This window comes from Haemaphysalis longicornis, unplaced genomic scaffold (genome assembly GCF_048455015.1).
Source record: "Haemaphysalis longicornis isolate Haplotype H1 unplaced genomic scaffold, Haemaphysalis longicornis Haplotype H1 scaffold_8, whole genome shotgun sequence".
NCBI lineage: Eukaryota > Metazoa > Arthropoda > Arachnida > Ixodida > Ixodidae > Haemaphysalis > Haemaphysalis longicornis.
Genome location: NW_027526445.1, coordinates 151,769,336 through 151,792,724, shown reverse-complemented (window position 1 = coordinate 151,792,724; position 23,389 = coordinate 151,769,336). Strand labels below are relative to the sequence as shown.

General features: G+C 47.1%; 1 protein-coding gene across 1 annotated transcript in view; it reads left to right on the top strand.

The window, feature by feature from the left end:
* The window catches only part of LOC144148525 (uncharacterized), a 28,907-nt gene extending 7,412 nt beyond the window's left edge, over window positions 1-21,495 (top strand). Inside the window, exons 4-9 of the mRNA XM_077680049.1 lie at window positions 2,739-2,977; window positions 8,101-8,198; window positions 10,683-10,812; window positions 13,998-14,159; window positions 15,758-15,868; window positions 20,822-21,495. Of these exons, the coding sequence (XP_077536175.1) occupies window positions 2,739-2,977; window positions 8,101-8,198; window positions 10,683-10,812; window positions 13,998-14,159; window positions 15,758-15,868; window positions 20,822-20,983 (902 nt within the window). The 3' untranslated portion in view covers window positions 20,984-21,495. The remainder of the gene's footprint in view (window positions 1-2,738; window positions 2,978-8,100; window positions 8,199-10,682; window positions 10,813-13,997; window positions 14,160-15,757; window positions 15,869-20,821) is intronic.
* Window positions 21,496-23,389: the final 1,894 nt, after the last annotated feature.

Sequence of the window (23,389 nt, the reverse complement as noted above, 5' to 3'; positions counted from 1 at the left end):
AAGTAGGTGTTAGTGTGGCGAAAAATTCTGCTAGGGATTGTTGTCAGGGCTTATTTTAAAAGCGGCGATCAGATATATCTGCCGCGATGCAAGCGTATACGCTGACCGGCCCCCGCGGCGCGCAGCGGGCGGTGCGCCGACCGGTCGAGAGATGGCAATACCTGCGCGGAAGCATCGAAACAGGCTACGCAGATGTTCAACTACGACGATCGCTCAGCTGAATTTGTAGATTCCGCGCGTTTGTTCGCAAGAAATTGATAAAGCAGGCAATCGCGAAGTGTTTTCTGCCTTCGGAAACAGTCCGCGCACACGCCGGTCGCGCCTGCCAGCTCGGCATGCTCGGCACACTCAGCGGCTCGAACCGGCGCAGACCACGGTAGCAACCGCGCTTGTCGCTGCTCTTCTGAATCAATCTGATCGCTAAAAAGAAGTAGCTTATGCGAGAAAAGGGATGATAGTGTGGTGAAAAGTTGTGTTACGGATTGTCATTCGCAGTTACACAGATAGCGGCAATCAAATATCCGCCAGGATGCTAAGCCTAAAGTTTCCAACACCCGAGCCGACCAGAGCAACGCACGCCGGTTGCAGGAGGTTGGGGCTCAGCGGGCTCTCATTGGCTGTGGCCTCACGACGATGGCAACGATGGCACGACTGCATCTGGCTTGCCAGACGCACGTCGTGAGCCTCCTCCGACCAGCGATCGACGCCAAAACGGGTCCTAACGATCAATCGTAACTATCAGTCGCATGCGAATCGCGTGCACTAGTCGTACATGTGTCCAGCGCTTTAGTCGTGGTTGGGCGATGTAATAAATAGACATTTTTGATTTGGTTCATGTTTAGTTGTTTCTAGTTATAAAATTTCAACCTAAAATTTTTTCGACATATTACTTCCGTTAACACTACCATAATGAATAAATGTTAACTCCGCCAAATGCGCATTTTTGTTCTTACTCAGGGCGTCACACGTATATTTTTCCGGGTGGCACGGCAAAGAATGCTTACGTGTTAAAAAGCGTTGGATTTGATATTTTGGGCAAGCATTGTTTCTACAAACTTTCGCTCTTTGAGCGCCCACAATGTGTTGACTGATAATACGGGTGGTCGGGATCGCTACGGTTGCAAATGGGTAATCTTTAACTTCTTCAGTCGTCATTTTGGACTACCCAGAACTGTTTTAGAGCAGCACCATAGTTTTTAGTGTAATGTCTCGTCATGTCTCACACGCACTTCATCGCGTCGCAACGGCCTTGAGACGCCGGAGGGCGAGTGTGGCCGGTGTGACGTCATGCCACGTGATCCACTGCGGAGACGCGTCGTAGCTCCGCTCGCTCGGAGCCTCGCCACTGCGGTACCACGTGACTAGGATATGGTCGAACGGCTGCTTCGACGGCGCTTGATCGCTCAGACTCGTCATGGATGGCGCGTCGGCTGGGCCGTCTGCGCATACGCTTCAGCGCAGGCGACAGGCTGACTCCTATCACCCAGTGGATACACCTAGACGGCAGGCGGCAAATTCTCAAAGAAAGGCAAAGTTGGCTGCCGTAACACCGGAGCCGAGGGAGGCCCGGTTCGCACGTTAAAGAAAAGCTCAACAACTTTTCAAATTCAAATCAAATAACTTTTATTTCCAGTATCGAAGTGACACTGAAACAAACACAGACAAAAAGCCACTAAGGCTTGGCAAAGACTGCGCCCCTTTAACAATAACATACAGCCAATATATTCGGACATATAGCAGCATGTGCTAAAAAAATCGATCTTACAAGTAAAAATTGCAAACAGCCTTAAAGTTTTATCTGTGCACCAAAAAACAAGCAAGCGAAAGAAAAAAAGGACACACACAGGAAGTCACAATTTCACCAAAGCAAAACGCGATAACGCGGGAAAAATGCAGGGAAAACACAGCCCCAGAAAAATGAGCTCTTTCCCAAAAGAAGAACTATGTTGCAGTGAAATACAGAGAAATGCAAAAATAAAGCAACGCCGCAAGCCCAAGCGCTCAACAAGTCACTTGGGAACCAAGAAAAATTTCATAGTGACACTGCAGATCCATGTCCCATATTATTTGCGCACTAGCGAATCGAGGCGGTGTTCAGTGAACCAAGCGCGGAAGCGTGCCAAGATGAAGCTACTGCAGCGCTGCCGTCGTTTAGCAGCACGAACGACCACGAGGTGGAGGAGGAGACGAAACTGCGAATAGGTGGCCGGTAAAAAGGGCAAAGGTTCATGGGTACGTCGTCTGCTACCGCCACTTCCGGTTCCAGTTCGAGATCTCGCCTGGCCTCCCGTACGCCGACGGCTTTCAGGTGCGTGTGTGCGTGTTGTTTATTTGTCATAGAGTGCTCTTACTTTTCAGTGAAGCCCCTAGTAGGATTCATCGTTGTTATTCATTGAATGCGCGATGCATGAGCGTTTTTTTTTTTTGTTTCGGTGGAAACAGATAAACAACAAGCACACGCGCGCTTGAAAGCCGCTAGCGTACGGGAGGGCAGGAGAGCTCCCGAGCCGGAAGTGGTGGACCTCCGCGGGAGCAGACAATGCACCCATGAGCCTTTGCGCTTTTTACCGGTCACCTCTACAAGCAACGCCCGTCTCTCGCGATAACTAGGCGCACAGGTGTTAAGCCTAACCCATTTCTTCGTGCGTAGAATTTGCGCCGCAAGAGCGGTTCTGCACTGCCCGGGAACTGCTCTGAACTGCTAAGGAGCGGCAGGTAGAATACGCCACTTTGCGCAGCGCTGAGCTTCTCGTCGTTCCTGGCGAGCAAGTCCAAGTGGGCCAACGAGTCGGTGGGCCCGCGCTACCTGGTCTCTCTGTCGCCGGCCTTCGTGTTGCGGAACGCCTACCAGATGGCGACCAACGACTCGGTGCGCACCATGATCGAATGGCTGCAGAGCAAGAGCCTCTCCGGGCTCGCGCTCGTCGAGCACGTGATTACGGCGAAGAACGCCGACTTCTACGTCAAGTTCACCGCGGTACGTTGACCTCGCTTGAAGAAGCCAGCAGTGAACGCACGTTTGCTACGCACGAACTCTGCCGGTTTTTTGCGCGTATAGGTGGTATTCGTTGAGAAGTTTAGCTGTGAATTTGTTCGCTTGGCAACCCTGGAAGCGGCCACAGACATGGCCGATGCGCCACGGACATGGCGCGGCTTAGGCCACTGCGCCCGCACGCCGAAAATAAAAACACCGGCATGCGTCGTCTGCCCCGTTTCAACCAGATTATCAACGGTGGCGTCAACAGAGATGTTCTTAGTCGCGCTCACATTGGACGCGATGCAATACTTTGCGTTCGGTGAGGTAAAGTTTGTTAACGTCCAACACACATCATGTGCTTAGCACGGGCAAGTACCGCCATCCCGCGGAGCCCGATGTAACGAGTGACGGCGCACTCACGCGGTTGCCTGCATGCGCGCCCCGCCAGTGAATACAAGCAATATATTGCCACGGGAAGAGTTGTGTACAATAAAAGCTCGTTAATTCTAACTCGAAGGGGAAACAAAATTGTTCGAGTTAAGCGGAATTCGAATTAGCGGGCGGGCGGTAGAACGAACGGACATCGCCCCACACTGCGCGGGCAGAGCACAGAGGCCACCTCTGGACTCGTTATCGCGAATTAGGCGCTACTACACGGTAGTGGCAGGTGATTTCGTAAATAATGACGCTGTTTATGCTCGAAAGCACGCTTATTTACATGCAAGGGTCGAGGCAATTAAAATTGAAAGTAATCGCCCGCTGCGGAAGCGAGATAAGCTGTCACAGCAGCGTAGCGCGCTCCCTACTCTATTGTTTTTACGTTTCGTTGTGTTGCATCTCTAGAAAATTCGTTTTTTTATTTGCAACACATCATAATCAATCTGGGCCTACTTTTTTGTGAGGAGCGACGGAAAGCAGGGGATTTCAGTTCTAATTAACCGTTCCGGGTACCGACGCGTTTGAATTATCGGGAGTTGCCCCCCATTGAAATATATAGGGCTGGGCCGGTACCAGGGCGTCAGTTCGAATGAACTGTAATTTCGAATTTACCGAGTTCGAATTAATGAGCTTTTACTGTTGAGAGTGAATCAGTTCAACTTTTAACGATGTATTTCTACAACGAATGCAGTTTCCTGCCCTAATGGCTTCGTTATAATGATGGTTTACTATTCGGTGTTCTACTCCTCCACCAGCTTTCTAATTTTTTAGAGTCCCCCCTAAAGCCTTGCAACTTACTATTCCCTGATTTCCCCGTAAATCGTAGGACTTCAGGAAGGCACAATATTTCCCGCCCGTGCATTTGGACGTGTACAATGGCATTCCAACAAAATGTGTCATGCCGTTTCCTTTTCATAGACCACACATGACCCCTCCTTTTGGGTGTACGGTAGAATCTCGATAAACGAAAATCGCTTAAACGGAATTGCCGCTTAAAGGGAACAGTGGCCTGTAAGTTGGTCGGTTTTGTATTCAGATCACGTAAAAAAAACAATGGGTAATCGGAACTAAGGTTTCTGCGTCACCGTGTAAACGGAACCAGAAGTGGAACTTCTTCTGAAACCCATGGGCACGAGAATCCGCTTTTTGTGGTTCCGGCTGTTTGGCTTTTGTTTTTTTTTTCTTCCTAAATGTCTTTTTAGCCTCGTTGGCCTCGTAAGCCTCGTCTCGTTAGTGGTCAGCCGTGTTAGCGCAACGAATACAACATCGATCGCAGTTATTGTTCCGTTCGTTCGGTCTCGATTCAAGACGCCGAGGTTACAGGGCTCAGCTCTTGCCGCCTCGTTCGTGCCATCGTGGTGCTATTCGCGCTTTATTACCGCGTTGCCGTCTTGTAAACTTGGTTCCTCGTAAGCACTCGCGAAGTTGAGGCCTCTAGCCTCCGTGAAGATGCAGTTGCAAGGACTCAAAAATAATGGATGCATTTTGTAGTGCACAGCCACTCATTGTTGCCACATCAACTTTGTGAATGCTCTTGTAGTTTTCTTGCTTTCTGAAAAACTATCAGCTGCATTCAGCTTCTAGTGCTTAGAGTTCCATGAAATGGTATGAAGAGTGTGTACGCACATAAATTGGCACTTCCACACATCTATCTTAGTAAACAGAACTCCTGTTAAACGGAACTAATTTTTTCGGTCCCTTGAAGTTCCGGTTATCGAGAGTCTACTGTACTTCCCCACAAAGCTCATAGTTTCAAGCTACCCACTTTAAAGGGACTGTGCAACACCTCCGATAAACGCTTTCGCTCTTTCCTTAGCGTCTGGAAGGACTGCCAAGGCTAATGTTATCGCCAGCAGTGAGTGACACTGTGTGCTTTGCTCGTAGCAGCACATGCGCCTTCCGTTTTGGATTTGCTTTGTGGCGATTTTTTTCAAGTGGCTATGGAATGCTGCAACTGACAGAACGTCGGACGATAGCCGCTACACCGCTGTAATGACGTAATTCCAGCAGTCGAAGAACGGCAATACCGTGAAAGAGAGAATTTTTTTCGAGCAATTGTCTAAGTTATTTGATGGGCACAGAGCAGTAATTTTAGCTGAGGTACTTTATTACCTTCTGTTCTAAGCGTACTGGTTCTGTTTGTTGACTACATTCTGGAAGAATTAAGATTTTAGAAGAAAGTAAAAAAAAAATTGGCCGCGTAACTGCTCCTTTTGTTGCAAATGTCGACGAAAGACGATAGTCGACTTTCGCCCCTGGCAAGTAAATGCATTCATTCTCTTTCCCGCTCACCTCTCATGCTGTTCCTCTCCGGTCTCGTTCCTCCCAAGTTAACACGCTAGAGGTTTGCTTAAGAGAATTTAAATATACCGCGTTTCACTACTCCCGGTCGGGTGCCTCGATGCCAGCGCTGCCGTACGGCGGAGACGCGCGTGAATCGAGGCACCCGACTACAACGTATGTAAAACCACGTTGCCCTACTACACGAGTGTTCCAAGTGGAACGCGGAACCTATCTAGTTGCTGATAGTTGCTACCTTTCGTTGCTGATGCCGCTTGATTTTTTTGAATTCCGCCAGGTAGCGCGGGCAACGAGCAGGCGACATTTTCTGCAGTTCATGTAGTATTTTATTTGCTATCGCAAAAAGCAAGCATCCGTAATTTTTAAAAATAAAGGAACACTGCAAGTATCGCTCATGTATTGATCGTCTGCCTTATATTTGCGTAATGCTCAACAACGTTGACAAGTATGAACATTAGCACCGGACGGCTGTGAGTATATAAGACTATTACGCCGGCCTTGTTTTACTTTTGCCGGGTGGCTGAATCGAGTGACAGACAGACAGACAGACGGACAGGCGGACGGACGGATGGACGGACGGACGGGCGGACGGACAGACAGACAGACAGACAGACAGACAGACAGACAGACAGACAGACAGACAGACAGACAGACAGACACGAAAATTTTCCCGTTCAAGTAGCCCAAGAAAGTCTATCGTCTTTAAAAAGTGTTACACGCTCCCTTTAACTAAGTGGGTAGAGCATGCTCTGTAAAACGTGCCGCAATCCCGCTTCGCGAAAACATTTTGTAAAGCGTGCTTCACTGCAAGTAGAGTCGTACTGAGAAAAAGCCAACTTCTGAAAGCCAACATATTGAGGGAAAGAGAAAAGAAAAACGGGGCTGCTTTAAGTTAAATAAAAAATTCTGCCGCGCCGCAGAAGCTCGTCGGTGCTGTTCGTAAGCAGGTCACTATGACGGAGCAAACTTCCAAGAGGATTTTCTAAAAAGTTGAGCATAAATAAAAAAAAAAGATTTGTTCAAAGACATTTCAAACCGATAACAGGACCAAGTGTCGCAGGATGCGGGCTAAAGGGGTCATGCAGACAAAATACAAGTTTGTTTTATTCGAAAGATTTAGTGTTTTATAGTGCTCCTAGCGCTTGTCCGGCAGCAAATTATGCTGTATTCACTGAAAAAGTAATAAATTTAGGTTAAAATTTTGATTCTCCCGCCAAATCGTGCGTTTTTAGGACGTCAGCAATTAAGTCATAAGCGCGCGTGTAGGTGGTATTCATTGCAAAGTTTAGCTGTCAATTTATTCGCTTGGCAACACTGGAAACGGTCACAGACATGGCCGATGCGCCAGTATAGTACACTATAGCGCCACGGACATGGCGTGGCTTGGGCCACTGCGCCCGTACGCCGAAGAAAAAAAAAAAAACACCGGCGGGTGTCGTCTGCCCCGTTTCAATTCGATTATCAACGGTGGCGTCAACAGAGATGTTATTAATCGCACTCACATTGGACTCGAGGCAATACTTTGCGTTCGTTGAGGTAGAGTTTGTTACGTGCAACAGGCCCATGTGCCTGGCACGGACAAGTACCGCCATCCTCGAGCCTGACGTAACCAGTGACGATGCACTCACATGGTTGCCTGCATGCGCGCCTCGCCAGTGAATACAAGCGAACTTGCACTGCGTGATTTGGCTGCAGCGCTGCTTTCCGTCAGTCGTCCCAGATTGCGCTACCGCTCTCATGCACGGACCGTTGTCTGTCATTGCTTTGGTTCTGACCGTATTTGCACCTGGCTTGTTTTTCTTACTGTAGAAAGTAATTGTTTCGTGAAACATGGATTATCCTCGAAAAACAGGGTCACGTAAGACACCGTCGTTTATGCCAATCGGCCAGTGTCGTGTAAGACAACTCGAAATTGGTGGACTGCTGTGAAGCTAAAACAAGCGTAGTGCGCGCAGTACCAACAACAATATGCAAGGGTACTTCTATGTTTACGTGTGGCTTCGGAACTTCCAGTGTTTATCCCCATTCTTACTGCTATAAGAACAACGTGCCATAAATTTAAGCGTAAATAGCTTCTTCGGCAAGCTGACAAGCTCTGCATAATCTGCGTTTGCTTTTGCCGGCCACCGCCAGTCGCCGAGCCGGCTGGTATGACATCATAGGTTCTGTTGCAGGCGAGTGGGTCGCATGGCCATTCCCTTTTGTCCTTATTGTACAGCTTATTTGAGCGAAGTTTGCGTTAAAAGGGGTGTCAGCATGATTCTAACGAGGCAATCTTTTGAATGAACACAACTTGTCTTCATGGCCCCTTTAAAGGATGAGAAAACCATCATTAGCTGGCGACAGCAATGAAGCTCACAAGCGATTCCTTGCATACCTCGCAGCTTTTCAAGGGTTACCCGTCCTCCGGTCTCGAGCTCGTGCTGGGATTCTCATCAGGCCAACTGCAGGAACTGCAGCCGACGATCCAGGCCCTCTCATCGTGCGTACAAATTTTATTATTCAGTGCAGTAGGATAGCGAAACTGTCCGAATAACAAAACAACAGACCGGGGGGATATTGTAATACAGTAAAGCCACGCTGCAACGAAATCACTTTATCTAATAGCCAATCTTATTCGAAGTCCTTGCATGCCTCCACTCCAACTGCGTGAAAAGAAATCATACCCACTTTTAACGAAACGCCGCTTATAACGAATTGAGTGTTTGTAACGAGGGCGTCGTTATAACGAGTGTCTATAACAAGTTTTTACTGAAATTGAGCGGTGCGGAAGATCGAGCCTTACGAACAACCGATGGGATATGAAATGTTCTACACGTTCGAATTTTTGGAGCTCGCATATTCGATTGTTCACTGTACAAACTTTTACTTTGATAACACCGTGGCATGTTCTGGACTCTGCGGTGCATGCACAGTTAGACAATTAAATCGGCGTTAGCGCAGCGCAGTGGTAACATGAATGCTCTTAGTATTTAAAGTTGGAGAAGTCTATGCGTTAAGGTAAAATCTAGTTCTGTAGTATACGTGGAAAGCAGCGGTGCGTGCGCCGCTCGATGCAGCAGCATACGCAGTGGTAACGAGAATACAACGGATAAATGCAATCACTCAATTTTTCACGTTTCGAGATGTCCTGGGCGGAATACCGTGCGGGCCACGCGCAAGTGTGAAGGGTGCTCGTAACATGTCGTGATAGAACCCGAATCGCACGATAGCGAGAAAAAAGGTCAAGACATCTGAATTGTTTACATTGTACAATTTTGAAATCGAGAGCATGACGGAATCCCGTCGGGCCGGGAGGGTGCATTCGAGACGAAAAAGAGACGCCGAACGGCCCAAACAAAAACGGAAGCCTTGAACAAGGCTTCCGGGCTGGAAGCCGAAACCTCAAGAACGTTTTTGTTTGGACTGGTCGGCGTTTCTTTTTTGTTTCGAGTCTCACAATTTTGAGTTAATGGTTCATTTGCCTACAAGACGCGCGGCATACTACCCGTTTACGTGTGCACTTATAAACAAATCACACCGTGTGCGCTTAACGCTGCCAACTGCCGCGAATATACCCTCTACACCAAATACAACACACAGGAAAAAATAAAACAAAAACAACAGCAACCATCGTTAAAAAAATTCACGCATCTCAACGAAGTGAATCATGACGAGTGGGCGAAGCACTGGGGATCGTTCTTACCGTAAATCATCCGTGGCATTGCCTACTCGCACAGGTAAATGAGTGTCAACACGTGTGTACATGATATACAATTACAATCTAATTCAATCCGATGCAATTCAATTTAATCCAATCCAGTCCAATCCAAATCCAATCCAATCTAATCCAATCTAATCCAATTCAATGCTCCTCGCGCATGCGCAACACTGTGTACATGGATTCTAAGGCACGGGCATAGCGAGGTCCTAAGGTGCTTCGCACCTAAAAATAAGAGCGAGCCACGAGAAAAGATTTTCCCTGCTGTACCGCCATAGATTTTCAGTGGCCGCCGGCTTTTTCTCGGTGCCAGGCTGAGTGCGGGTTAGGGCGAGTGGTACAATGAACGCGAGTGACAGAAGAGGAGAAAACGGTTGAGGCTACTTAACGACGTTCATGGGTGGTTATCCCGGTTCCCCTGTGTGCACGTGCATCGTAGCCCAGGGTGGTTTCAAGCCCTCTAACTCAAAACGGGAATGATCAGTGCTTTCGGGAGTTTTGTAGGTGAGAATTTCGGGCGTCAAAGAATGCTTACCGCGGCTTCTTGCGGCGTCAATAAAGCGTTGAGTTCGATTCAGTCGAATTCGAAATGTGCTTTCTTTCTTCAAGAGCAAAAAAAAAAAAAACTAGCTAGAGGTAACGGTGGTCAGATGCAAATGATTCCTGGACGTCATGGTGTGATTTTATTTGACATTCAGTTTATACCACGTCTTAATTTTATTTACTACGTCCTTGATATTACTTTGATATCGCGTTGATATCGTGAAATTTCACCGTTTTTTATTTACTGCGTCCTTGCATTCGCTTTGATATCGCGTCGCACTCCCTGCTATCGCTTCGCTAGCCCCTTCGTCTTTTATCTCAGAATTGTTCAGGTGTATGCGGTAAATAAATTAGCTTCTGTACTGACCGCAGATGCGGCGACGCGCTCTCCTCTAAAAGTAGTCTGCCAACATCAGTTTCAGTTTTAAGTAGCATGAGCGCTGACACGATCGATTCCCATACCGTCGCCGTAAGGGCCCGTCATTTTTTCTGCATTTAGCATGTATCAGGAACATTAGCCTTTGTCACATTAACTTGATGGGTAAGCTTCGCTGCGTGACACTCCAGTGCGCGGTGAAGCGTGCTTGGGGGTTCGAGCACGTCGACGGCACTGCAAAAAGGATCTAACGAAGCAACTGGTTTAGAACACAGCTTGACGAGACCGGCTCGTGCATTCCAAGTTAGTTAGCTTATTCAACGACTGCATCTTTTGCTGGCCTGCAGGCAAGTTGACTACATGATCCTCGAGACGCACGTGAAGCAGTTTCCCGACAACTGCATCGCCGTCTTCCCGACCGCCTTCAACGCGTCGCGCAATCCCAAAGTCCTGCAGCTGAAGAGCAACCTGTATCCGGTACGTTGCACCACGATGGATTATTTCCACTTGAAGTGCTACGGCGCTTTTCGAATGCGTTTCTCGTCTGAGTTCCAAGCGTTGAAAAAAGGGCTGCTTATTATAGTGTACGAACAAGTAAACATTAACCTAATATTTGTAATAGCGTAATGCATCTAGTGGAACAGGTTAAGAGACGCTGCAGCTTCCGTAAAGTAGACATAACTTGAAATACAGGCAGGGTGTGACAAATTATTGAATCCTAGCAGTGCCACAACTACCATTGACTACAGGGAAAATAGCACAATTTTAAACCTGAACTACGAAACAGATATAAATTGGGCAATTTATAGAATGACGGTGCTTGTAAGAATAAATAATTACGGTCAGCCGCCAATTGTACGACAAAACTGCAGAGAAATAATAACCCTTGTTCACGGAGCAAGAATTATTGAGGAGGTGCAACAGTGCTTGCTCTGTCGGCGCTATAAAGTCACTGCGCCGGGAACGGCACCGACGCGCCCTCTGTCGCGAGGCACTAAAGGGAAAACCCGCACCGGTTCAAGGTCAGCCAGTGCATTGCCGGCTGCCGTCGTAGGCAGACGACGCCGACGAGTCCCTCACGTGACTAACTTTCATTGGAGTCGGTTTGCGGTAGAAGAAATCTTCGCGTCTCAAACATCGTTGTCGTTGGACGAAGGGGCTTTGATTTTTCTAGAACGCGAAACCTACAAAAAAAATGTGGTTGAGAATCCAGGTACGATTCCAGTGAACGATGGTTCTTATCCTATATGCCATTAGTTTATATTCAGGCTGTTCTAACTTCGCCGCCGTGCTTGTGCAACATGGAAAGCGCGCGAAAATCTGAGAACCCGCCCGCGAGAGCGGCGAGACTGAACCACTCGGGGCGGGAAGGCGGCGTCGGCAGACGTCGTCTGCTCCGGGATTCCTTCTAGTTCTTCGTTTCAAGCGCGGTACGGCTTGTAACTATGGCAGTATTTATTAATAGCTGCTGCTAAAATTCCCAGCTCTTCTATTTATTTGTTTTACAGAATGAAATCTGGCAATTTTCACAATCTATTCGATGATATTTCAATTTTTGTGCGTCGCTAAGAACATGTAAACTATGGCAACGCGCTTGAGGCGCCATCTGTTGTTCTGCTCCGCCAACTGCATTTTTTTTAACAGTGAAGCTGTTGTTTAGCAAATCGTACTTTTTCGTGTCCTCAGTTAAAAATACCGAGAAATTGCCGAGCGCGGGCCTCGCGGTGACCGCCCGGCAGTTAACAAAACCAAAAAAAAAAAAAAATGCCTACCGCTCGTGTGTGCGTGCCTCGCGATGGCCGTCCAGCACCCCTGGCGCACATTTTTCAAGCCAAGCATACCCACTTAGGATGACTGGTGAAGATTGCGGTGACCGCCAGGCAGTTAAAGAAGAACCAATAAAATGCCTAGCGCTTGTGTGTGCGCGCCTCGCGGCGACCTAGCATACCCACTTATGAAGATTTCCCAAGATTGGCTAAAAAAAAAGAAAAAAGAAAAACTAACTCCAGCGTTCGCCGTAATCGTGGCAACACTTTCTCGGAATGAGAAAGACCCGTAATAGCGTACGCCCCTCAAAGGTGATGTGCAATGATTATCACTTCCAAAATAAAAAAAAGGAAAGAATCTCACACATATAGCAACAATAATGGAGCAAAAGTCGTGGCGGCAGCGAAGAAGAAGCAAATCGGCTGCAATCGTGGCCCTAAACCGTGGTGGTGGTAGTGAAGGTTGCATACAGCTTCGCTGAACGTTCAAGTCTTACGCGTTAAGTCAAAGTCAAAGCGAGTTTTACTTACATCACCAAAAAGAATGATGCGGGCAGGCCCCGGCAAAAAGTGAAAAAAAGAACGCAGTGTCTAGAGTGCCGTCCGACGGCACTCTAGCTGATCGTTGCAGGCATGGCTAGAGTGCCGTCCGACGACATTCGAATATTTAACACAAGGCTAGCATCGCCGGAAGAGCCTGTCGTTGTAGTGTAGATAATTAATAATAATAAAAAAAAGTCGTTGTAGTGTAGAGGATCCGTCTGAGCTTCTTGATCCCAAAGTCCGTGGTTCGAGACCGGCTGTTGCCTCGGTTGTTTTTTTTCTCGTTATTTTGTTGAGGTGTAATTTTTCTGTCTTAGGATAGTTTTGGTGTTTAAAATTACTTCTTTCTGTGCGTGCGATTAGCCTATGTTATGTTTTGGTTAGGTTGCCTAGCTTTACGTTATCTAGAGCGATGTACTGCCAGACTCGGCAATTTTGCCCCCAAACGCCGGTGGACGTCGATATAGTGGAGTGCTTATAATACCGTTGGACGGCACTCTAGACACGGCCAAAAAAGAAATCACTTGAGGGACGTTCGAGCCCCCCTGTACAAGGCATATAGCGAAAACGCACAGGGCGTTTATGACATTATTATCTCGAATATTGCAAGAACAGCACAATCTCAGGTGAATTAACGCACAAAGCATAAAACGCATAAAAACAAAGCAGGAACAACACAGCATAAAACTAACAGGGAATGGGAAAAGGTGGTATGCTTAACGAGAGAGAAAGAAAAAAATATGCAAACACAACATTACAAATGAAAACATTGGATAGATTATGCACTTCTAGGGTCAACCAGTGAACATGTTTCGGGAATTACATTCTTTGACAACAATATATTCAAAAGAGAGGGCAGGGTGTGTCAGAGCATTTATTGTCCGTACATTGTACGAGGGAAAGGAATCAGCCAAATTTCTTTTTTGCGGAAAAAAAATTCTGGGAGATTTTGTCTGAGACAGGGTTTTTCAAGAAGACCGAGTTGGTTGTGTAGGATACATGGCTTAAATTTTAAGGTTAAATAATATTCGTACATAGTATTAATCGGTGCTATATGGAAACGGGTAAACAGTTCTTCTGTGTGAGCAAGGTAGTCTACGTTTACAACATAACGTACGGCTTTCTTTGGAAGCATGTATATTTTATTAATAGTTGTCTTTGTGGTGGTACCCCAATTTTGGGCTTCCTTATTTTTTTTGTGCATATAAAGTGAATAATAATAAAGTGAATATAATGTGAATAGTAAGTGAATAATAGGTGAATATAAAGTGAATGTAATAATAAAGTGAATATAACGCGGTCCTCCCCAGACTACTCCGGGTAAGCAGCTAACCCCTGCAAATCTCGTCGCAGAGGCCCGTGCTCGAGTACGTGAAGAAGCAGCCCCGGGACTCGGGCCACGCCAAGATGTGCATCTCCATCCTCATGGGCGTGCTCATGTACATCGTGCCCAGCGGACTCATCCACGCGCCTTCCCAGGACTGCATCGACTTCTCCTGGCAGGCTTACTCGGAGGCGAGAGCGGCCGGCAGGCCTTAATTGCGCGCCTCCTGCTTTGTTTCGTGGTGCCGGCGGACGGGCCCTAAATCAGGCTGAGCACGCGATGTAGCCAATGTCAACGCCGACTCGACTGATGGCACCCGTATCGACGTTTTGTCCCTTAATTCACTTCACACTCTTTTTCGGGGCACGTGGCCGCTCGAACGGCTGCGTGAGTGGGCGCATCGTGTCGTTAGTTTTACCCCGGTCAAAAAACACAACAAAAAATACTACAGGATTATCCTGTAAGGGAATAAGACCTTCTGTTGTATGCACAACAGAATCTGTCGTGAGACTGACATTCTGTAGTTCTACAACGGAGATTTCTGTCACACAACAGACCATCCTGTAGTCGCAACAGAGACATGTTCTACGACAGGAACAAAATACTACAGGATTATCCTGTAAAGGAATAAGACATTCTGTCCTATGTAGAACAGAACCTGTGGCGCAACAGACATTCTGTCGTTCTACAACGGAGATTTCTGTCGCACAACAGACCAACCTGTAGTCGCAACAGAGACATGTTCTACGACAGGTAATCCTGTTGTACAACCGACATTTTTGTTGAATGGCAGAAATTTTTCTTGTGTTCTCCGACTGGGAAAGCTCTGGTCGCTAATTACTCAGGGGAAAGAATTAGATCTGAGAATCACTCGTGGGTATAGAGTCGCCTTAGCAGTTCTATGCAATACAGTTCGTTTCAGAAAGTGTTTTCAGAACGTGGGTTGGCAGCCATTCCTTTGTCATATACTCAATCTAAGTAAGTCTATGTATGTGTCTGAAAGAAGTTGACTGGGGTGCCTAAACGTTTATGAAGCTTCGTTGCGTACTAACTATACATTTTAAATACTTCAAACACAGCCGTCTCATAAACGCGCCTTAGCAAACAAATGTACCCTAATTTGAACATTGAAAATATGCACATAGGAAAGTGACTTGCAGCCGCTTTGGGAGACCACGTCGCTTAGACATCGTCGGCATCGCACTGTCGATTACGCTTTATAACGGTCAGCATCTAGCACAGTTCACCCGGAAAACTAACCCTCGAACAGATCTCGCTGTGAGGAGATAAACAGGCTCGTAGGGTAATTTACCGGACTAAGTGGAGGATTCAGGAGGAGCCCGCAACCACCACGCCTCGTGTACCAGCACAGGCGAGCCGGCAGAATGCGCCGTGCCCCATCTCTTGTTGTCATCGCCATGCCCTAATAAATCCCTCCCGCGACATTAGCTGTCACTATAGATGCGCCTCTGACTATTCCTGATTCTCCGTCTCAAGTATGCGTTGATATCGGGCTGGTGGCCTAGTGTACAAATCCACAGCAACTCTTTAAAACCATTGCCTTGTGCCGAGAGCTATTTCATCTGAACCGTCTTCAGCTCATATTGAAGTCAGCGCAAATATTTCCCACGAATGGGACACATATCCAGTTTGTGGGTTCATACCACCACAGAGGCCACGCTTCCACCTCCCAACCCTCGCTCTAAAGGGCCCAGAGCCGTCCCCTTTTGCAGAAGCTTTCCTCCTCCTCCTCTTACTTTAAAACCACTCATGTTTCGCGCGTTCCCAGGTTTGCCAACAAAGGTCCAGTTTCAAGTTCTACGAGTGGGCCGAGGCTGTCATCCATTCCAGCCAGTCCCGGATGTACATGTTCGACGACGAAACAACCATCGTTAATAAGGTACGTACACCGGGGTTAACTGCTGCACCGTTTCTCTCTATATATCTATCTCTATATCTCTCACGCATGCGTACATGTACTCGCACATACATCTACACACACATACATACATACATACATACATACATACATACATACATACATACATGCGTACATACATGCATACATACATGCATACATACGTACTTGCGTACATACACACATACATGCATGCATATATACATGCGTACGTACATACATATATAATTGATTGGTGATAGGGTTTAACGCATCGACGCAACGCAGGCGATGAGGCGCGCCGTAATGAAGGGCTCTGGATTAATTTTGGCCACATGGGGATCTTTATCGTGAGCTGAAATCTCGAACACACGGGCGTTTTTGCTTTTCGCCTCTATCAGAAAAGCATACATACATACATACACACATACATACGTGCATACATACATACATACATGCGTGCATGCATACATGCATACATACGTACGTACATACGTGCATACATACATACAAACGTACATACATACATGCATACATACATGAATACGTACATACATGCATACATGCATACATACATGCATACATACATACTTACATACATACATACATCATGCATACATACACACATACATGAATACATACATACATACGTAGTACGTACATACATACATACATGCATACATACGTACATACATACATGCATACATCATACTGTTGCGTACGGGAAGGCCGACCCGAGCCGAACTCTGTCGCCTCTGACATACGTGTGGTATACCGTCGTGAAGCGAGCGGCCAGCCAATGTTGCTGCTTCGAAGAAGACTAGAACGTTAAGGCAAACGTAACTTGTTTAATTCATAGCGAGAGGGGAGCCGAAGCCAAAAAACAATGCCCCGACGGGCGAGGTTACAGAACAGGACTCGAGCAGAGTGACAGCATTAATTCACTGCTCAAACAGAAATTAAGCATTATTTATCTGGACGAGGCGATCACATTGACGAAGTGCAGGAGTACTGATGTAAGACAGCAGCATTCAGTAATTCTTTTTTCCCTAAAGCAGTTTGCCAGTGGAATCGGTTGCCTTCAGCGATCGTTGCCGCTGCTGGTAGCGATTCATTTGTTCCTTTGTTAGAGTCAGTTGGATTGTTCACTTGATGACGGGTCTTTTGTTTGAGTGCTGTACAAATACTTCCCGAAGGATGTGTTTTCGTCTTATTGTATGTTACCCGCTAGAAGTTTTCGTACATTTTTGTCAATCTACGTTCATTGTGTATTGAGTATACTTGCTACTAGGTGGTTAGACTGTACTGTACTTACTTCAAATTGAGCTTGTGTTTCTGTCTTGTAGTCATGCTGTATCCCCCCCCCTGTAATGCCTTATGGTGCTGTGGGTATCAACTAAATAAAAAATACAGCGCTTGGGGGGTCTTATTTATACTCAAAGCGCCAACGGTAGAAATAAGCGTTCCCTCTAGATTCTGCACACGACACAAACAGCACAAGCACACACAACACTCTTTCCAGAGTTCGTGTGCAGTCGGTAGTAGCGGCGCACGTTGAGGCCGAGAGAGGGGAGAGAGGAGGTCTCCGTAGCGGCTTCCGCATCCTTTGGCAAGTTGAAGCCTGCCTCGTCTACCAACGCCGGTTTGAATTGCGCCGATAGCGAGGCGCCTGCGATTCAGACGTGTAGCGACGCGTTTGGATTGTTGGCTGCAAGCGTGAGTCACCGACAGGTGGGCCTGCTTGAAAGGCGCACGTAGTGGAGGCTTCCCCGCACAGCCGAGGAGTATCGAACGAAGCCCAGCGGCGGGCTGATTCGTAACAATACATACGTACGTACGTACATACATACATACATACATACATACATACATGAACGTACATGTATGCATACATGCAAACATACATACAGTCGCCAGCAAAAGTTTGCGGGATGTGCGGCGCGTGGCCGAGCGGCGCAAAACTGCATTGCTGCGCCATCTGCAGCCAGCGAGCGCCGGGTCGAGGCTCAAGGAACTGGCGGGCTAGGCGCGCTTTGCGCATGCCTGTCCTTTATTTGTTACCGGACATCTGTGTTCACTCGCTTGCCCGTGGCATGCTCTCGATATTCGCTGCAGCCGCGGTGGCGCCGCGTGACCATCGCTGTCGTTCTGCTATTACTGGTGCTACAAAATACGCAGCCCGCGGCCGCCGTTTGCGCGGCGCGCAGCATTCAATAAATCTTATCTTCCAAGTGATGTAATGGTCCACGACTAAATTTATTTTACAGGAGCTAGTAAAGGCTACCTGTTGGAAACTGCGTACCTCGATGTGGTGCTTAGAAAAAAGTCGCGTCGCCAAATTTAATCTTGCGGCAAAGCAAACTTTCTGGGGAAAGATCTAGCTCTCAATGTAATGTAGGTCTCATGTAAACATCATACTGGAATTGGCCGCGAGGACGACCGTTAGCATTACCCCGAATCACATTTACTTGCCATAATTAGTTTTTAGGGAAGCCGTAAACGATGCGGCATTCAATACATGACAGACTAAGGAGAAGGTACAGTTACAGAAAACGGCTGTAACTCTTGTTTTGTTGGAACTACCCCAAAGAAAATTTTGTGATAATTAGCCCCTCAGACGACTACAACGGATATTGTGGGTCAGCTGACAGTTTATCGGTGCTTAGGTTAAAAATAAAATAAAAGTATTTCCTATTCAACCACCACAGCTGCCTCTTGAAAGATAAAGCCGGGTTCAGACTGTCCACAACTGTCGTAACTAACTCTAAAGAAAGACGTCATTTCATGTCTCAATCACCCGAACATCGTGACATGCCGTCTTTTTACGTCCATGGATCACGATATGGCTTTTTCGTCGATAGTCTGAAGATTTATTCAACGTTGCGCGCCACGAAAACGGCGGTCGCGGGCTGCGTATTTTGTAGCACCAGTGATAGCACAACGACGGCGATGGTCACGCGGCGCCACCGCGGCTGCCGCAAATATCGAAAGCATGTCACGGGCAAGCGAGCGATCAGAGGTGCCCGGTAACAAATAAAGGACAGGCATGCGCAAAGCGCGCCTAACACGTCAGTTCCTTGACCCTCGACCCGGCGCTTGCTGGCTGCAGATGGCGCAGCAATGCAGTTTTGCGCCGCTCCGCCACGCGCTGCACATCCCGCAAACTTTCGCTGGCGACTGTACATACATACATACATGCATACAAACATGCATACATACGCATATACATACAGGCAGACATACATGCATACATACATGTATGCATAACTTACATACATACATACATGCATACATACTGTCATGTGCTGTGCAATCATAAATAAAGAGACACAGTACACGAGACTGCACGTTTGTATTACCCAAAAACCACACACACGCACACACACACACGATGAAGTAACAATTGGGAACACTGATTATGACGTTAAACCCGTTATAATCAATCAACAGACAGACAGACAGAATACAGACAGGCAGACAGACAGACGAACGAACGAACGATCGAAAGAACGAACGCACGAACGATCGAAAGAACGTACGCACGCACTCGCGCACACGAACGCCTCTGATTACTTTGACACGTCGATTACTTTGGCTTCTCCACAAAGTGGTTTGATGTGAAGGCATCGAAAAATTTATGGGAACTTAGCCTACGCAGCTCTGCTCTGAAGCATAAGAAAGTGCGTCTGCACGCGCTATTATGGCGACCATAAAGACTCCCACGCGGTCTAAATGAATCCGGAGCCTTCCACGTCGGCACGCTTCAAAGCCGCGGTGTAGCGTCAGCGTACAACCACTCCCCCCTATCCACAATTACAAGTGCGTGCGACGTGGACCCCTGTATGGGCGAAACACGTCCACCCCGAACTACAGCCGAGTGACGTGTGTGTGCTGTGCAGTGCTAGTCGCGCTACTATGGCGCACATGCTATGGACATGTGCTGTGACTCCGGACCCAACGGACACGCTTCCACCCCATCTTGCTCGTGCGGTGGGCAAGGAAGACTTAGACTCTCAACGGGGAGCCGTCCAGTTCGCGATGGAGGCCCTTCAACGCCAGCAGTCATAGATGCTCTCCCCTACAGAAGGCTGGTATCTGCGACTAATTTAGCCGGCCAATAAAGATGTTCTCTCTCTCTCTCAAAGCCTCCAGCGGGACACAGTTCGCTGCGGAACGCGAATTGTACAATCAAGGGGACTTGTTGAACAATTACCCTTTAGAACTGTCTGCTTCGTCTTACTGCAATGGTGTCAGTGAGAGAGCGGCCGAGTTTCTGCTGCTCGTCCCCCCTGAAAAGATAGTTAAAGCGGCCATGACGGCAAAATACAAGTTTGGTTCATAGACAGTCTGCTTTGCCCCGATAAACACTGATACTAATTTTATCGCAAAGCACAGATTACGAAGATATTCAAGAAAACACGTGAAGCAGTGGCGGCTCCTTGGCCACTTCCGGGTAACTTTTCTATGACGTCACAGAATCTTGCTTATGTGATTGGCGGTCGCCGAACTAACCAATCGCTAAGACACACGACTGGACGATTAAATGGACCCCGTGTTCCGCTTGATCGCATCACTTTGACACACTGAAAAATATGTTTTAGTGCTGGCCCATATGACGTCACTACTGCCCATAACACGCCACTATAGCGCGAAATTTGAAAGTGTTTTAATTCTCTGTGTTTCTTCGGTTAAAAAATATCTTCCGTGGCTGAAATGGGGCTGAATGAGGTAGTAAAGCCTAGTTCTCTCCAATCAATAAAATTGTATTTTGTTTTCATGGCCCCTTTAAGACGTTCTAAGAATGGTAAACTGCGAGGATGGGAATTTTTAAGGAAGGCGAGGTTCACGGAGGAAGAAAAGGACTTGGCTGAACTCCAACACTGGGCTTTCCATCGTGTGGAAAGCAGCGATGGCTTTGCGCGCTACATTGCGACGACGGGTTGTGGCTGTTCGCAGGTGAAGAAGGCGCATGACTTCAGCCCGAACACGTGCATTTCGCTGTACCGGGCTGACCTGGACGACTACGGCGGAACGTGCAACGAGGGCTCGCCCTTCCTCAGGGTGGCCGCGGTGCACAACGCGGTCTTCAGCCAGGGCGCCACCCGGCCCGGCCGTTGAAAGAGAGAGGGTGGCTCCCGCTTACTCCCGGAGTTTGCGGGGGGGACAGTGACGTCATGCAGTCCGGGAGCTTGTGCCAATGGCGATGCGCCTTTTCTTCAATCCGCCACCTTCTTGATCATGCATTTGCCGGCGTTTTTGCCCGGCCCTTAGCATGTTATTTTTTTTTTCATTTCCACCATCATCACTGCCATCTCAAGTAAAAAAGAAGGCGTGCGGAGCGAGTTTATGTCGTTGGTTCCTCACCACAAAGTGGCGAGACATTGTCGGAGCCTGAGTCCTGTGCTGTCGTTCCTTCTCGTTTGTTAACAGAATTTTATAGGCAGCCATCGCAGGTCTGTTTTTTTTTAACGTGGTGCCAGTTTGTTTCGTATCCGCCAGAAAATTGTGTATCGTATCTAACGCCGAGGAACATCCGTAACATATTCTCAGCAGATTCCAACATAGCTGGCAAAATTGCTTATTATAAAAGGAGTTATATGCGTTATTAATTGTTTTTTTCCAAGATTTCTCACGACTAGTCAAATTATAGTACAAATATATAACAACTATATGTATTTGTATTATAATTTATAATTGTAGTTCTAATAATTATAATACAAATTATAGTACATGTATAGTGCAAACAATTACTTTTGAAAAGCAATGGTAGTGCTTCATTACTATTCCGTTTGTAAGAAAGAAAGAAAAATAAACATGTGCACTCTTTTCGCTGTTCATGACTATATTTCTTGGCGAAAACATGTGCAAAGTGTTTTTACATTGCTTGCGATAAATTTGTTTTTGCTACAGTGCAAGCTAAAACCCAGCTGAGTTTTGTGTGATCGTGGCACTGACTGAGCAAATGAAGAAAGCGCGGTGTTGTGTTTAATGATAAGTGTTTACAGCTTTTGGTACAGCTTCAAAATACAGTCGTTTTACGTATTTATTCGTCCATCGATTTTGTTGATCGTTTGACGACCAGCATAGCCGTGTGACCCTAGTCACAAAGAATACATGGTACTCCATAAAGGAGACTCCAAGAACTCCTAGCAGCCCACTGCCTTCGGTTCGTGACAACCTCCTGGAGAGTTACAGACCGGTTGTCTTTTATAACGAAGAGGCAGCGGCAGGACGGCCCAGACTGGGGCTGCTTAAAAAATAATGCTTGTTTTCTCTCTCTCTCTCTCTCTCTCTCTCTCTCTCTCTCTCTCTCTCTCTCTCTCTCTCTCTCTCTCTCTCTCTCTGATTCTCTCTCTTTCTCTCTCTCTCTGATTCTCTCTATCTCTCTCTCTCATTCACTCTCTCTCTCTCTCTCTCTCACTTTCTCTCTCTCTTGCAAATATAGCTTCTTGAACACAGTTAGAAATCATATGGATGCGTGTAAACGCCTGCCAAAAAACAAACCTGTTTCAGGCTAGCGCACTGCTTTGCGTTTTTGCAACTGCATTGTAGCCACAATTTATTCTCGAGCACGTTTCAAAACATCTAAACTTATCAACCTGGGCCTAAATCAGCCGATAAAATTTTGACCAATAAATTTTTCTTCAACAGTTTCCGCCGAATTGTTCACGCGACGCGACACTTGCACATCAACCCCAAAGAATACGCGGTCTTCGTTGAAATGTCGGTGCCAGCCACGCTGCAGCCTGCGCTGACATGAGAAGGGGGGCCGGGCTTTTTGGTGCACCGTTCAGCCAAGATATCCAGACCAGGATAGGCTCGACTTGACTAAAAAGCTATTGACTTTCCATCTGTTGTAGCGGCATTTACCCAACAATGTAATGCTAGTTTTCATTGTATTTTACCTTAGCTTTCATTTTTTCTTATATCATGATTGCCTGCCAGTCTGCATTATTGTTTTTGCCCGCTTGCGAGGATAGCACATGCCGGAATGCAGCGGAGTAGATTCTTCCCTGTATTCACTATGAATGAAAATGCGTTGTACCTTAGAAGCTCCTAAACATGCTTTGATTGCAATTCTACTACCTCTTTAGCTTTGAGCATCACCGCAGCAGAAAGAAGAATGATCGTTTTATTTCTTTTTAGTAGAGTTATCAACCAAACGCCCTATAAACGTCGATTACAACTCACCTGGCTTTCGCGACGGGTAACACCGTTTTTGAAGTTGGCGCCGGTGTAAGTGGCGTTACCGTTGTGGGCTGCCAGATGGCAGCACTCACCCGTTTCTTCACAGATGAACACATACGGAAGGCCCATCGCTCTGGCGTTGTGCGATTTGTTAGCCCACGGGTAATGTGTGCAACGCAAAAGTCACACAACCACCATGTTTGCGAAATTACAGTCGAAGGAGATCTGGTAAAACTAAATTGATTGCTGCGACCTTACTTGAATTTGGCGCCACCGCACGTAGCAATTCGGTCAATAGATGGCAACACTCATCTGGTCCGCTGCGCACTTTTGAAG